Source organism: Entelurus aequoreus, linkage group LG05 (assembly GCF_033978785.1).
Source record: "Entelurus aequoreus isolate RoL-2023_Sb linkage group LG05, RoL_Eaeq_v1.1, whole genome shotgun sequence".
NCBI lineage: Eukaryota > Metazoa > Chordata > Actinopteri > Syngnathiformes > Syngnathidae > Entelurus > Entelurus aequoreus.
This window is the reverse complement of record NC_084735.1, coordinates 15,907,869-15,925,646: the sequence shown is the minus strand read 5'-3', so window position 1 is coordinate 15,925,646 and position 17,778 is coordinate 15,907,869. Positions and strand designations below refer to the sequence as shown.

General features: G+C 36.5%; 1 protein-coding gene across 4 annotated transcripts in view; it reads right to left on the bottom strand.

Annotated features, from left to right (window-relative positions):
- Nucleotides 1–17,264, bottom strand: part of LOC133650227 (peroxisomal ATPase PEX1-like) — an 86,869-nt gene extending 69,605 nt beyond the window's left edge. For 2 of the 4 annotated variants that reach the window (XM_062047225.1, XM_062047228.1), the window contains exons 1-5: nt 13,815–17,264; nt 10,777–11,061; nt 10,557–10,692; nt 6,049–6,183; nt 5,821–5,976 (exon numbers count right to left, since the gene is read on the bottom strand). In XM_062047225.1, the coding sequence (XP_061903209.1) occupies nt 5,821–5,976; nt 6,049–6,106 (214 nt within the window). In that variant the 5' untranslated portion in view covers nt 6,107–6,183; nt 10,557–10,692; nt 10,777–11,061; nt 13,815–17,264. Of the gene's footprint in view, nt 1–5,820; nt 5,977–6,048; nt 6,184–10,556; nt 10,755–10,776; nt 11,062–13,814 lie in introns of those variants that run through there. The other 2 variants (XM_062047227.1, XM_062047226.1) reach the window with 2 other exon arrangements.
- Nucleotides 17,265–17,778: the final 514 nt, after the last annotated feature.

Here is a 17,778-nt window from a genome sequence, read left to right as displayed (position 1 = left end):
GTAGACATAAATATATATATGTATAAAAACATATATGTATATATACATATATATGTTGTATACATACACATATACACATGGCCAATGCATTCACATGTTATTTGAATAAAGTGCAAGGAACACTAGCTTCAACTAACAAGAGGAAACATTTTCTGTTCACATTTATAACATTTTCATTAAAAGTACAGTGTACAACATTTCAACAGTACATTTACCTGCTAAATAAAGTTCTCCGACCCGGCCGTACAGTATCTGTTCTCCACCCTGGCATCACTGATGAAGGTCAGCATACCAGCTGTGCGAAAGCAAGTATGCTCCCTCATCATGTCCTCACTTCCATAACCTCCTTCATCCACTTCTTCTTTTTTTTTCTTTTCTCATCAAATAACTTATTTTGTTCCGGAAGTCGGTGCGTCGCCGCAACTTGTCTTTTGTGGCTTAAACTTGTGTTATATATATACACATACATGTAACATTTATATACACATCCGTACAGTATATACACATATACATACACATGTATACTGTATATACATATACATACACACATACAGATACATACACACATATAGATACATACATATAGTTAAAGTTAAAGTAGCAATGATTGTCACACACACACTAGTTGTGGTGAAATTTGTCCTCTGCATTTGACCCATCCCCTTGTTCAGCCCCTGGGAGGTGAGGGGAGTAGTGGGCAGCAGCGGTGCCGCGCCCGGGAATAATTTTTGGTGATTTAACCCCCAATTCCAACCCTTGATGCTTAGTGCCAAGCAGGGCACATATACATATGCAAATACACATATACTGTACATATACATCAATACACAATATGTACATATACACATACATACATACATACATACATACATACATACATACATACATACATACATACATACATACATACATACATACATATATATATATATATATATATATATATATATATATATATATATATATATATATATATATACACATATATACACATGCATACTGTATATACATATACATATATACAGATACATACATACATATACATATATATATATACACATATATATATACACATATAAACATATGTATATACATATACAGTACATATACACATATACTGTACATATATACATATACATTGATTGATTGAAACTCGTATTAGTAGATTGCACAGTACAGTGCATATTCCGTACAATTGACCACTAAATGGTAACACCCCAATAAGTTTTTCAACTTGTTTGAGTCGGGGTCCACGTTAATCAATTCATGGTACAATTCATCAATACACATGTGTACATATACATACATTCATACACATATATACACAGATATACACACACACATATATACAGATACATACATATATACATACATATACAGTACATACATATGTATACATACATCTATATATATATACACACACCAATAGACATTTACATTTTATTTATTTTACCTTTTATTTGCTTCGTTTACCTTTTATACGTGTTCTTTTTTTTATTATTTACTTTTTTTTATTTTCTATATTCCCTGTTTTACCTTTTATTTTCTTCCCAATTACCTTCTTGTACCTTTTTTTTCTACTTATACCATCTATTGAACTTTTTTTTTAAATCTTCTATTCATCTTTTTACCTTTTACTTATTTTACCTTTTTTATTCCTTCTTTTACTTTTATTTACCTTTTCAACCTTATATTTACCTTCTTTGACATCTTTTACCTTGTATATTCCTTTTTTACCTTTTATTTACCTACTATATTCATTTTTTTCATGGTAAAATGGTAAATGGTTTATACTTGTATAGCGCGTTTCTACCTTCAAGGTACTCAAAGCCCTTTGACACTATTTCCACATTCACACACCGACGGCGGGAGCTGCCATGCAAGGCGCTAACCAGCACCCATCAGGAGCAAGGGTGAAGTGTCTTGCTCAAGGACACAATGGACATGACGAGGTTGGTAGAAGGCGGGGATCGAACCAGGAACCCTCAGGTTGCTGGCACGGCCACTCTCCCAATCAACCCCTTATTTTATCTTCAATTTTACCTTCTTTGACCGTCTTTTACCTTCTAAATTCCTTGTTTTATCTTTATTTACTTTATTTTAGCTTTTGTTTAACGTCTCATACCTTTTAGTTCCTTTATATTTACCTTATTTTACATTTTCAATCAATCAATCAAAGTTTATTTATATAGCCCTAAATCACAAGTGTCTCAAAGGGCTGCAAAAGCCACGACGACATCCTCGGTTCAGAGCCCACAAAAGTGAAAATGTTTGAACACCCCTACTTTAGACAAATCCAAGTTAATACTGCCATGCTTAAATTTTGGATAGCTATTTTCGAGAATCTTTTATTTCTCCATTTTATTTAGAAATGTATGCATTCTTGCTTGTCCTTTTTTTTAGTATTCAATTTAATAAGTATTGTATTTGTAGGTCTTCTCAGTTGCTTTGCAATAATTTGCCCTTAGTATTGTGAAGATGGGATTGGGTTGGAGTTGGAGTCTATTTTCTTTGATTAGACGAATTAACATTCCGTGATTTTTGCAAATACATTTAAAAAATATGTTTTTTAGGTCAACACAAGTTGTGCGTCAGCAGCCAAGAGGATCTTTTGTAACCTGTTAGTTGTTTTGAAAAGGTTTTATTATAATTTATACACCAAATAATTGTATTACGAGAATCATGTTGAATTGAGATTCAAGTCTGAATTGAATCGTCACCCCAGGAATCAGAATCAAATCAATCGTGAGGTGCCCATAAACCCCCACTTCTAATTTTGAAGTTTCCTTTGTTTTGAACAGGAAGTCCCTGTGAGCATGTGAGTAGTTATGTCGAGTTGTTTTACGCTGCTTAGCAATAACAATGAAGTTAACGATACCACAACTCATGTTGACATAAACAGACCCATTATTAATAGAATCAAAACCTCTTGCTCTCAAATCTCATGTCGAAAGAAGTGGTCGATCCTGCATGATGGTTGAATTCAGCGGGCACTTTTTAGTGACAAGAACACGGTGGATAGGGACTTGAGTAAGCGACCTAACCAGGTTTTACTCTCGTAGTTTTTTGTTAAAATGTGCTCTTGACAAACTTAAAAGTGGGGCTGATTGCTTACCAGAGCTTAGTGTACTCTGTGTCCATCATGGCTGGACATTCAGAGAGGATCTTTGTGATGCCTGTAGCACAGATCTTTTTCTCAATTGTTCCAAGCACCTTTTGAAGCTCCGGAATAAGGATTTTCTCCAAGACCGTACCAAACATCTTAGGCTGGATGCTGTCCAGATTTTACTTTACATTTACCTTTTTACCTTCTATTGAACTTATACCTTTTATGTACCTTGTATTCACCTTATTTTACATTTCATTTACCTTCTATTTAACTTATTTTATTTTATTTACTGTAAATGTACCTTTTATTTACCTTCTTTTACCTTGTATTACTTGTACCTTCTATATACCTTCTTTTACCTTTTATTACTTGTACCTTCTATATACCTTCTTTTACCTTTTATTTATCTTTTTTGACCTTTTACTTCTTTTACCTTCTATATTCCTTCTTACGCCTTTTATGTACACTACCGTTCAAAAGTTTGGGCTCACCCAAACAATTTTGTGGAATAGCCTTCATTTCTAAGAACAAGAATAGACTGTCGAGTTTCAGATGAAAGTTCTCTTTTTCTGGCCATTTTGAGCGTTTAATTGACCCCACAAATGTGATGCTCCAGAAACTCAATCTGCTCAAAGGAAGGTCAGTTTTGTAGCTTCTGTAACGAGCTAAACTGTTTTCAGATGTGTGAACATGATTGCACAAGGGTTTTCTAATCATCAATTAGCCTTCTGAGCCAATGAGCAAACACATTGTACCATTAGAACACTGGAGTGATAGTTGCTGGAAATGGGCCTCTATACACCTATGTAGATATTGCATCAAAAACCAGACATTTGCAGCTAGAATAGTCATTTACCACATTAGCAATGTATAGAGTGTATTTCTTTAAAGTTAAGACTAGTTTAAAGTTATCTTCATTGAAAAGTACAGTGCTTTTCCTTCAAAAATAAGGACATTTCAATGTGACCCCAAACTTTTGAACGGTAGTGTACATTCTAATGACCTTAGTTTATTTACTACCTTTACCTTCCATTTAAAGGCCTACTGAAATGATTTTTTTTTATTTAAACGGGGATAGCAGATCTATTCCATGTGTCATACTTGATCATTTCGCGATATTGCCATATTTTTGCTGAAAGGATTTAGTATAAAACAACGACGATAAAGATCGCAACTTTTGGTATCTGACAAAAAAAAGGCTTGCCCCTACCGGAAGTAGCGTGACGTAGTCAATTGAACATTTCCGCAAAGTTCCCTATTGTTTACAGTGATGGCGGCCAGAAGTGAGAGCGATTCGGACCGAGAAAGCGACGATTTCCCCATTAATTTGAGCGAGGATGAAAGATTTATGGATGAGGAAAATGCAAGTGAAGGACTAGTGGGGAGTGGAAGCGATTCGGATAGGAAAGAGGCTGTGAGAGGCGGGTGGGACCTGATATTCAGCTGGGAATGACTACAACAGTAAACAAACACAAGACATATATATACTCTATTAGCCACAACACAACCAGGCTTATATTTAATATGCCACAAATTAATCCTGCATAACAAACACCTAGGTGTTTGTTATGCTAGCTCCTAGCTCCCGTCCATATAACCCGCCAATACAATTCAAACACCTGCACAACACACACAATCACTCAGCCCAAAGGACTGTTCACCTAACCCAAGGTTCATAAAGCTTATATATTTACCCAAAGTTACGTACGTGACACGCACGTACGGGCAAGCGATCAAATGTTTGGAAGCGCAGCTGCGTACTCACGGTACCACGTCTGTGTATCCAAATCAAAGTAATCCTGGTAAGAGTCTGTGTTGTCCCAGTTCAATACAGGCGTCTGTGTATCCAAGTCAAAGTCCTCCTGGTAAGAGTCTCTGTTGTCCGAGTTCTTCGATCTTGACTGCATCTTTCGGGAATGTAAACAATGAAACACCGGCTGTGTTGTGTTGCTGACTTCCCTCGCAAAATACTCCGCTTCGCACAGACAACTTTCTTCTTTGCTTGCTCAGCTTCTTTCTCCATAATGCAATGAACAAATTGCAACAGATTCGCCGACACAAATGTCCAGAATCCTGTGGAATTTTGCGATGAAAACTGACGACTTTAAGCTGGCCGCGGTGCTGGACTAAAATGTCCTGTCTAACTCGTGACGTCACATCCGCGGCGTCATCATACCAAGACGTTTTCAGCAGATATTTCGCGGGAAATTTAAAATTGCACTTTAGTAAACTAACCCGGCCGTATTGGCATGTGTTGCAATGTTAAAATTTCATCATTGATATATAAACTATCAGACTGCGTGGTCGGTAGTAGTGGCTTTCAGTAGGCCTTTAACTTCCAATTACTTGTGTTCACCTACTTTTAACTTCAATTCACTTCTCTTACCTTCCATTTACCTTTTTCTTTCTTTGACCTTCCATTCAACTTGTTTGACCCTCTTTTATGCGGTAGAGATTTCACAAATGAGGAGGAGTTACACTCAACAAGCGATTAATCAAAGCAAGAGAATTCAATTCAAAGTGGAATTATTGGATGAGTCAAATTGAAAGGAGAAGGGTAAACAATGTCATACAAATGCCAATAGTTACAGATAAGACTGTAATAAATACACGGTTAAACGAGCCAAACAATTAAAAAGGTAAGCAGTGGAAAAATCAAATAAGTTGACACAAAATACTATCGGCACCCGTTCCACGTAGACCTCACGTACCTCTCTCCATGATGGTGTCGTTGATGAGTCCAAAGTCGTTCTTCAGAATGTCTTTGAACTTTCTTTCGTCCAAGTTGTCGCTTTTCCCGGCGCTGTTGGGCTGGCCCAGCAAGGAGTGGAACTCCCTAATGAGGCACTCCACCTCCGTTTTGTTGACTTGACAGACAGGACAGGTTAGGTTAGCGCGCAGCAGTAGCCAGCAGCCGGCGAACACAGCAGGATACTCACAGTGGTCCACATTTTTGGAGATGGTCTTGGCGAGGTTCTGGATCAACCTCTTGGACATGTCTACAGGGGGCGACCTGGATGGGCCAGAGAGGCAGAGGGGAAGCGGAGTGGACGTGACGTGGCTTTAGCAAGCACCTGGCCAACAAGTCAAACAAACACACCACTTTTACCAATACTAGCTTTCCAAAAAACACTTCACAAAAGTACACATGGGCAAACCAGGGACATCATTTATTACTTATCCAATTCTTCCTAAAGTTAAAGAAATACCATTTTAAATTATTGATAACCTTCTAATGACTAATCTTATATAATTTGTCGTACTTAAAAGACAATTTCTTAAGGTGAAACCTAAATTCTCACATTGTATTCATGATTTTTAATTATAATTTTGTTGGACACTGTATATTTTGCATTTGACTTTTGCCAACTTATTTTTTTGTAACATTAAATTATGCTAAAAATGTATTTGAATACAAACGTGTGAGCAAAATTTGTGTTTAAAAATTCAGTCTGCAAAAAATATTGTGTTTAAAAATTGGTGTAAAAAATTCAGTGTGTAAAAATTCAGCTGAAAAAAAAATTCTGTGTAAAGGAAAATTAATTGTATAAAAATTGAGCGCAAAAAATTTTCAGTGTAAAAAACTTCAGTGTAAAATAAAAGAATTGTGTTTAAAAAGTCAGCATAAAAATCAATGTATAAAAAAATCTGTGTAAAAAAACTTCAGTGTATAATAATGTTTTTAAACATCAAATTATGCTGACAAATTCATGGAATCAAAATGTGTGGGCAAAATGTGTGTTAAAAAATTCAGTGTGCAAAAATATTGGGTGTAAAAATTAGTGTAAAAAATTTAGCTGAAAAAAAAAATTCAGTGTAAAAAACATTAATTGTATAAAGTCAGTGTATACAAATTCAGTGTAAAAAAAACTCCAGTGTATAAAAAAATTGTGTATAAAAAGTCAGCATAAAAATCAATGTATAAAAAATCTGTGTAAAAAAAATTCAATGTGTAAAAAATATTTTTTAAACATCAAATTATGCTGACAAATTCATTGATTCAAAATGTGTGGGAAAAATGTGTGTTTAAAAATTCAGTCTGCAAAAAATATTGTGTAAAAATTGGTGTAAAAAATTAAATGTGTAAAAATTCAGCGTAAAAAATGTTCAGTGTAAAAAAACTTCAATGTATTAAATAAATAGTGTATAAAAAGTCAGCATAAAAATCAATGTATATAAAAATCGGTAGAAAAAAACTTCAGTGTATAAAAATGTTTTTAAACATCAGATTATGCTGACAAATTCATGGAATAAAAATGTGTGAGCAAAATTTGTGTTAAAAAATTCAGTGTGCAAAAATATTGTGTGTAAAAATTAAGTGTCAAAAATTCAGCTGAAAAAAAAATTCAGTGTAAAAAAAATGTATTGTATAAAGTCAGTGTATAAAAATTCAGCGTAAAAAATTTTCAGTGTAAAAAACTTCAGTGTATAAAAAAATAGTGTATAAAAAGTCAGCATAAAAATCAATGTATAAAAAATCTGTGTAAAAAAAATTCACTGTGTAAAAAACATTTTTTAAACTTCAAATTATGCTGACAAATTCATTGAATCAAAATGTGGTAGCAAAATGTGTGTTTAAAAATTCAGTCTGAAAAAAATATTGTGTTTAAAAATTGGTGTAAAAAATTAAATGTGTAAAAATTCAGTTTAAAAAAATGTATTGTATAAAAAGTCAGTGTATAAAAATTCAGCGTAAAAAATGTTCAGTATAAAAAAACTTCAGTGTATTAGAAAAATAGTGTATAAAGTCAGCATAAGAATCAATGTATAAAAAATCTGTGTAAAAAAAATTCAGTGTGAAAAAAATATTTTTCAAACATCAAATTATCCTGACAAATTAATTGAATCAAAATGTGCCAGCAAAATTTGTTAAAAAATTCAGTGTGCAAAAATATTGTGTGTAAAATTAGTGTAAAAAATTCTGTGTGTAAAAATTCAGTTGGAAAAAAAAATTCAGTATTAAGAAATGTGTTGTACAAACCCCGTTTCCATATGAGTTGGGAAATTGTGTTAGATGTAAATATAAACGGAATACAATGATTTGCAAATCCTTTTCAACCCATATTCAGTTGAATATGCTACAAAGACAACATATTTGATGTTCAAACTCATAAACATTTTTTTGTGTGCAAATAATCATTAACTTTAGAATTTGATGCCAGCAACACGTGACAAAGAAGTTGGGAAAGGTGGCAATAAATACTGATAAAGTTGAGGAATGCTCATAAAACACTTATTTGGAACATCCCACAGGTGAACAGGCAAATTGGGAACAGGTGGGTACCATGATTGGGTATAAAAGTAGATTCCATGAAATGCTCAGTGATTCACAAACAAGGATGGGGCGAGGGTCACCACTTTGTCAACAAATGCGTGAGCAAATTGTTGAACAGTTTAAGAAAAACCTTTCTCAAGCAGCTATTGCAAGGAATTTAGGGATTTCACCATCTACGCTCCGTAATATCGTCAAAGCGTTCAGAGAATCTGGAGAAATCACTGCACGTAAGCAGCTAAGCCTGTGACCTTCCATCCCTTAGGTTGTACTGCATCAACAAGCGACATTAGTGTGTAAAGGATATCACCACATTGGCTCAGGAACACTTCAGAAACCCACTGTCAGTAACTACAGTTGGTCGCTACATCTGTAAGTGCAAGTTAAAACTCTCCTATGCAAGGCGAAAACCGTTTATCAACAACACCCAGAAACGCCGTCGGCTTCGCTGGGCCTGAGCTCATCTAAGATGGACTGATACAAAGTGGAAAAGTGTTCTGTGGTCTGACGAGTCCAAATTTCAAATTGTTTTTGGAAACAGTGGACGTTGTGTCCTCCGGACCAAAGAGGAAAAGAACCATCCGGATTGTTCTAGGCGCAAAGTGTAAAAGCCAGCATGTGTGATGGTATGGGGGTGTATTAGTGCCCAAGACATGGGTAACTTACACATCTGTGAAGGCACCATTAATGCTGAAAGGTACATACAGGTTTTGGAGCAACATATGTTGCCATCCAAGCAACGTTACCATGGACGCCCCTGCTTATTTCAGCAAGACAATGCCAAGCCACGTGTTACATCAACGTGGCTTCATGGTAAAATAGTGCGGGTACTAGACTGGCCTGCCTGTAGTCCAGACCTGTCTCCCATTGAAAATGTGTGGCGCATTATGAAGCCTAAAATACCACAACGGAGACCCCCGGACTGTTGAACAACTTAAGCTGTACATCAAGCAAGAATGGGAAAGAATTCCACCTGAGAAGCTTCAAAAATGTGTCTCCTCAGTTCCCAAACCTTTACTGAGTGTTGTTAAAAGGAAAGGCCATGTAACACAGTGGTGAACATGCCATTTCCCAACTACTTTGGCACGTGTTGCAGCCATGAAATTCTAAGTTAATTATTATTTGCAAAAAAAAAATAAAGTTTATGAGTTTGAACATCAAATATGTTGTGTTTGTAGTGCATTCAACTGAATATGGGTTGAAAAGGATTTGCAAATCATTGTATTCCGTTTATATTTACATCTAACACAATTTCCCAACTCATATGGAAACGGGGTTTGTATAAAGTCAGTGTATAAAAATTCAGCGTAAAAAATGTCAGTGTAAAAAAACTTCAGTGTATAAATATTCAGTTTGTAAAAAATATTTTTTAAACATCAAATTACGATGAAAAAATGTGAGCAAAATTTGTGTTTAAAAATTCAGTGTGTAAAAATTCAGCTGAAAAAAAAATTCAGTGTAAAAAAAAACAATTGTATGAAGAGTCAGAGTAAAAAACTTCAGTGTATAAAAAAATTGTGAATAAAAAGTCAATCAATTAATGTATAAAAAATCTGTGTAAAAAAAACTTGTGTATAAAAATTCAGTGTGTAAAAAATATTTTTAAACATGAAATTATACTGAAAAATTCATTGAATCAAAGGGTGTGAGTAAAATTTGTGTTTAAAAATTCAGTGTCTAAAAAAAGTGTATAAAAAGTCAGAGTAAAAACAAGTCAGCGTAAAATAAAATCAATCCATAAAAAGTCTGTGTAAAGAAAATTCAGTGTATAACAATTCAGTGTTAAATTCAATTATGCTGACAAATGTGTCGGCAAAATTTGTGTTTAAAAATTCAGTGCACAAAAAAAAAATCTATGTATAAAATTCAGTGTACAAAAAAATTTAATGTATAAAAAATTCAGTTGCGTCAGTCTTAATTTACCCGAAGTGAGTCTTGCGATTTGAAGCAACAAATATTTATGCACTGAATTTAAAAACACTGTATTCTAACAAACTCATTTTTTAAACACAAATGTTAACTTAATCAATGAAATTGTCAGCATAATTTGGGAAAATAATAAACAGTTACAAAATAAGTTTTGGTAGTACAGACACAAATAAACCTCCATACATTGTGAATATATATTATTTGTATGTTCAATTCAAATAAATGAGGAATAAAAATCCAAGATACCTGACTGAGTACCGTCATCGTTCCGCCTTTACACCCACCGGGTCCACACCTGCCCATCAACTGGTTGCCTTGTTACCATGGTAACCAAGGTGGGGGCGGTGTGAGCACCGGAAGAAGCTGGCCCCGCCTCTTCTCGCTGTAAAATATTCGGATGTATTAAACTTGATGTGAAAACAAAAGTGCTAAAATTATTTTAGCACTATTGTGTCTCAGAGCTTACCGGAGGGGGAAACCGGGAGTGCGGCCGCGTCTCGTCGCGCCGTCCCGACAGGGCTTTGGTGACGTCATCGCCACGTCTGTTGCGTCGTGCGAGTGAGCTTTAGTTCACACAAATCTGGCGGGAGTTTGGAGTCCATCCGTGTCGCCGCCCGGTGCCTTGTTGACGGAAGTCGTGCCGCCCGGGAACGTCCGCTCTGGCGCATGCGCGTTACGGCAACCCTCATCAGGTAGACCATACGTTCGGACATCGGAAGTCCAATACAGTTCGATATCACTCCGTGTGTGTCTTGTACAAAGATTAAGTTAAGTTACATTATTTGAAAACAACAACAATATGGGTGGGCGGAGCTACTCAACTATCGATAGTGTTGATACTAAGGGCATCGGTATTGATTCGATACCATGATCTTTCATTTCTCATCTGATGAGGATTTTTAACTGCATTTTTTGGGGGGGGGATTTGTTATAATTAGGGATGTCCGATAATGGCTTTTTGCCGATATCCGATATTGTCCAACTCTTTAATTACCGATGCCGATATCAACCGATACCGATATATACAGTCGTGGAATTAACACATTATTATGCCTAATTTGGACAACTAGGTATGGTTGAAAAAATAAAATAAGATAAATAAATTAAAAACATTTTCTTGAATAAAAAAGAAAGTAAAACAATATAAAAACAGTTACATAGAAACTAGTAATTAATGAAAATGAGTAAAATTAACTGTTAAAGGTTAGTACTAGGGATGTCCGATAATGGCTTTTTGACGATATTCCGATATTGTCCAACTCTTTAATTACCGATACCGATATCAAGCTATACCGATATCAACCTATACCGATATATACAGTCGTGGAATTAACACATTATTATGCCTAATTTGGACAACTAGGTATGGTTGAAAAAATAAAATAAAATAAGATAAATAAATTGAAAACATTTTCTTGAATACAAAAGAAAGTAAAACAATATAAAAACAGTTACATAGAAACTAGTAATTAATGAAAATGAGTAAAATTAACTGTTAAAGGTTAGTACTAGGGATGTCCGATAATGGCTTTTTGACGATATTCCGATATTGTCCAACTCTTTAATTACCGATACCGATATCAACCTATACCGATATATACAGTCGTGGAATTAACACATTATTATGCCTAATTTGGACAACTTGGTATGGTTGAAAAAATAATAAAATAAGATAAGATAAATAAATTAAAAACATTTTCTTGAATAAAAAAGAAAGTAAAACAATATAAAACAGTTACATAGAAACTAGTAATTAATGAAAATGAGTAAAATTAACTGGTAAAGGTTAGTACTAGGGATGTCCGATAATGGCTTTTTGCCGATATCCGATATTGTCCAACTCTTTAATTACCGATATCAACCGATACCGATATATACAGTCGTAGAATTAACACATTATTATGCCTAATTTGGACAACCAGGTATGGTGAAGATAAGGTCCTTTAAAAAATAAAAAATAAAAAAAATAAAAAATAAGATAAATAAATAAAAAACATTTTCTTGAATAAAAAAGAAAGTAAAACAATATAAAAACAGTTACAAAGAAACTTGTACTTAATGAAAATGAGTAAAATTAACTGTTAAAGGTTAGTACTATTAGAGGACCAGCAGCACGCACAATCATGTGTGCTTACGGACTGTATCCCTTGCAGACTGTATTGATATTGATATATAATGTAATTTATTTATTTATATATGCACCTTATTGCTTTTTTTTATCCTGCACTACCATGAGCTTATGTAACGAAATTCCGTTCTTATCTGTGCTGTAAAGTTCAAATTTGAATGACAATAAAAAGGAAGTCTAAGTCTAAGGAACCAGAATATTAATAACAGAAAGAAATAACACCTGGGATTTATATAGCGCTTTTCTAAGTACCGAAAGTCGCTTTACATGTTAAAAACCCATCATTCATTCACACCTGGTGGTGGTAAGCTACTTTCGTAGCCACAGCTGCCCTGGGGTAGACTGACGGAAGCGTGGCTGCCAATTTGCGCCTACGGCCCCTCCGACCACCACCTATCATTCATTCAACATTCATTCACCGGTGTGAGTGGCACCGGGGGCAAGGGTGAAGTGTCCTGCCCAAGGACACAACGGCATGGTAAGAGGCGGGGAGCGAACCTGTAACCCTCAGGTTTCTGACACGGGCGCTCTACCCACTATGCCATGCCGCCCCAAACAACCCTTTTGTGTGAATGAGTGTAAATGGGGGAGGGAGGTTTTTTGGGTTGGTGCACTAATTGTAAGTGTATCGTGTTTTTTATGTTGATTTAATAAAAACAACAAAAAAACGATACCGATAATTTAAAAAACGATACCGATAATTTCCGATATTACATTTTAAAGCATTTATCGGCTAATAATATCAGACATCTCTAGTTATAATCATATATTTAGGTTTTTATTTGCATTAATTATCATTTTAACCATACAAATGACTGCTAAATAAACTACAAATATCAACACGACAGTAGCAGTGGTACTATTCAGTATCGTGGCCACTGATTGGCTCAGCCCAAAGCGGCATATTGGATTAAACGACTATGTTTTGTTACATTTATTAAGAATATATTTAAGACAATTGTTTAAGTTCAATTGAGGGAATCGACAGTGAGGTGCACTTCCTCTTTTGGACAGCAGGGGGGAGCATTGTCTAAGTTAGCAGTCAAGCTAGTTCAGTGACAATTCTTATGCGAAACAAAGCATCAACCGTATGGATTGTTGAGTAGCAATAATTATATTTGAGTAGTGGCGTGTCATTTGTCGACTGATATCATTTAATGGCCAAAATAGTCATGCTTTTTTTTCCCCAATGAAGTAAACATTAGCATAGTAAGCTAGCTTTGTTAGCTTGCTCATCCTATATATTTTGTGGTTTTCTATCCATTTAAGTACATGACACGACACAATACATGTGTCGACATGGTTTTATGCTTGTGTGTGTGATTAAAGGGGCTGTTTGCAACATTTCTACAGCTGTCTAAAGGGTGCTAACTTACCAATGTCCTTCACGCAGTATATATGCCGCCCGGCTTCCAGAACGTAATGACGTCACTACGTACGTATGTAACGTGCACGCGCATGCGCTTTGGGTGTTGTTGGCTAATAATGATTTGGCTAGTTAGCGTTAGCAGTCATTGAAGGTATATTCTATCATAACAAAAAACATGACTACAAATTTTGGGTTGCTTCTCTCGGACTGCGTTGACGAGACACCAATTTAAAGAAACTTAGTGATTGTGAAAAATATCGGGCTTGAAAGTGACGTGGAAACGCAATGCATCATGGGTCGAAATAGCATCTTTAGGATTCTGTCTTTAAGTTGCGTTTTTTTTGTGTTTTTTTTACTTTACCAAGTTGCTAATATGTCGTGAACACGCGGCATCAATAACGGCCACAATGGCTGTCGTTGTGATTGATTCGAAATTATTCTCTGCATTTGACCCATCACCCTTGATCACCCCCTGGGAGGTGAGGGGAGCAGTGGGCGGCAGCGGTGGCCGCGCCCGGGAATCATTTTTGGTGATTTAACCCCCAATTCCAACCCTTGATGCTGAGTGCCAAGCAGGGAGGTAATGGCTCCCATTTTTATAGTCTTTGGTATGACTCTGCAAAAGCGACAAACCTCCATTATAGCGCCATTACCTGGCACATGTTGGTGTGTTCACGGTATAGTCAGACTATTACGTTTGAATCAAAGCATGTTTTATGTTGTTTATTTGTTATCTGTTGCCAGTTAAGCGTTTTCTTAAAGGCCTACTGAAAGCCACTACTACCGACCACGCAGTCTGATAGTTTATATATCAATGATGAAATCTTAACATTGCAACACATGCCAATAAAGTGCAATTTTAAATTTCCCGCCACACTTCCGGTTAAAAACGTTTTATTATGCTGACGTATGCGTGTGACGTCACGAGGGCAAGGGAAGTATTCGGAGCCCGTAGAAAAAGCTCTGTTTTCATTTCATAATTCCACAGTATTTTGGACATCTGTGTTGGTGAATCTTTTCCAATTTGTTTAATGAACAATGGAGACTGCAAAGAAGAAAGTTGTAGGTGGGATCGGTGTATTAGCGGCTGGCTGCAGCAACACAACAAGGACTACTTACTTGGATAGCAGACGCCTAGCCGATGCTAGCCGCCAAACCCACGGATGATCGGGTGAAGTCCTTCGTCGCGCCGTCGATCGCTGGAACGCAGGTGAGCACGGGTGTTGATGAGCAGATGAGGGCTGGCTGGCGTAGGTGGAGCGCTAATGTTTTTATCATAGCTCTGTGAGGTCCGGTTGCTAAGTTGCTAAGTTAGCCTTAGCGTCGTTAGCAACAGCATTGTTAAGCTTTACCAGGCTGAGAATTATTAACCGTGTAGTTACATGTACATGGTTTAATAGTATTGTTGATCTTCTGTCTATCCTTCCAGTCAGGGATTTATTTATTTTGTTTCTATCTGCATTTGAGAACGATGCTATCACGTTAGCTCAGTAGCTAAGTGTGTCGCCGATGTATTGTCGTGGAGATAAAAGTCACTGTGAATGTCCATTTCGCGTGCTCGACTCTCATTTTCAAGAGGATATAGTATCCGAGGTGGTTTAAAATACAAATCCGTGATCCACAATAGAAAAAGGAGAGAGTGTGGAATCCAATGAGCCAGCTTGTACCTAAGTTACAGTCAGAGCGAAAAAAGATACGTCCTGGACTGCCTCTAGTTCTTCACTCTAACGTTCCTCATCCACAAATCTTTCATCCTCGCTCAAATTAATGGGGTAATCGTCGCTTTGTCGCTCCGAATATCTCTCGCTCCATTGTAAACAAAGGAAAATTGTGAGGAATATTACCTCCTGTGACGTCACGCTACTTCCGGTACAGGCAAGGATTTTTTTGTCAGCGAGCAAAAGTTGCGAACTTTATCGTCGATTTTCTCTACTAAATCCTTTCAGCAAAAATATGGCAATATCGCGAAATGATCAAGTATGACACATAGAATGGATCTGCTATTCCCCTTTAAATAAAAACAATTCATTTCAGTAGGCCTTTAAGCCAGCTGCGGCGCATCTACGAACAACGTGCAGTAAAAAGCACGTTGTCCGTTTACTTTTTTTCCCTCATGGGTAAGTACAAAAAGGACGAGTGTTTTTTTCCGCAGTGATCAAAGCATTTAAAAGTAATAATGGGCTCGGTTTTTTTTCCGGGTAACCCTGCTTATGAAACGAGGCCCTCACCCATCTCGGACACAGAAGAGATGAAAGCCGTAGATTTGAACAAAAGTCAATGTTCAAAAAAAGTCAATTCTTTGCCGGTATTAAAACCGACTCAGTTGATGAAATGTAGTTTGGCGGCACTTTTACTCAAATCTCTCGTCCATTGGATGTGCTTGTACAGTAGCTAGTTTGAGTCGAATCCACCATTTTGGAATAGGGTGCAGTTTTCTCTGTACGATCCATTTTAATCCGGTTTGTTGCTCGCTTTCACATTGTAAACAAATACTGTACACGACAAGTGTGTCTACCTAGCCCCCACAACGCATTGCCCTAAAGAGCATTGTAAAACAATTGTGAGCTGTTAAACCACTAATGCTAACATACAATAGCCCAATGTTTTTCAACCACTGATAATCTCCGGGGAGATTATCTAATTTCACCTATTTGGGTAAAAAATATTCTTTGCAAACTAGTAATTATAGTCTGCAAATGATGTGTTGTTGTTGAGTGTCAGCAGAGTAACCGTGTAATACTCTTCCATATCAGTAGGTGGCAGCAGGTAGCTAATTACTTTGTAGATTTCGGAAACAGCGGGAGGCAGGGTGCAGGTAAAAAAGGTGTCTAATGCTTAAACTAAAAATAAACCAAAGGTGAGCGCCCCTAAGAAAAGTCATTGAAGCTTAGGGAAGGCTACGCAGAACGAAACTAAAACTGAACTGGCTGCAAAGTAAACAAAAACAGAATGCTGGACGACAGCAAAGACTTACTGTGGAGCAAAGACGGCGTCCACAAAGTACATCCGAACATGACATGACAATCAACAATGTCCCCATAAAGAAGGATAAAAACAACTGAAATATTCTTGATTGCTAAAACAAAGTAGATGCGGGAAATATCGCTCAAAGGAAGACATGAAACTGCTACAGAAAAATACCAAAAAAAGAGAAAAAGCCACCAAAATAGGAACGCAAGACAAAAACTAAAACACTACACACAGGAAAACAGCAAAAAAGTCCAAATAAGACAGGGCGTGATGTGACAGGTGGTGACAGTACAACTACTTTGAGACAAGCGCTATATTGATGCATGGTTGCTTATGCTTTAAAGTCATATGCAACAATTGCGACGACGACTTTTTACTGTCAACTGAGTTTTGTTTTTTAATGATTTCTGCTGGTGGTGTGCCTCCGCATTTTTTCAACGCAAAAAATGTGCCTTGGCTCAAAAAAGGTTTGAGCTAGCCAATTGTGTTTCTGTTGTATTTCTTGCTTTAAAAAAATGTAACAATGAGCAAGTTACAAACAGCCCCTTCAACTGTGTGCATGTGTCTTTATTTTTAGCGTCCTCTCTGTTTGTGGGTTTTCAGTTTTACCCTTTTTTATGGTCAATAAACCTGCGGACAAGAGGACGTTTTCAGAGTATTTGATCAAGGAAACGTGTTAGGGTAAAGCTAAGATATTTGTACGTCTAAAAGGCTCTCAAAATGTCTCTTTTTCCCACCAGTCACACACTCCCGGCCTTCACAATAACAGCGCTACACATCACATCTGGGCCAACTTCATATACAAACTAAAATCACAGTTGAACGACGCTTTTGAGGCAGAAGATAATACAGCCTCCATGAGAACAGAAATGGACGACAGCATAGAAAGCTCACTACGGACAAACTCTTCCATTTCGCATGCTTCAACCAGGTCAAAAGCTTCCTCCACAGAGGCTGCAGCTGCCTCCACAGAGGCCGCAGCTGCCAGAGCACGTGCAAAA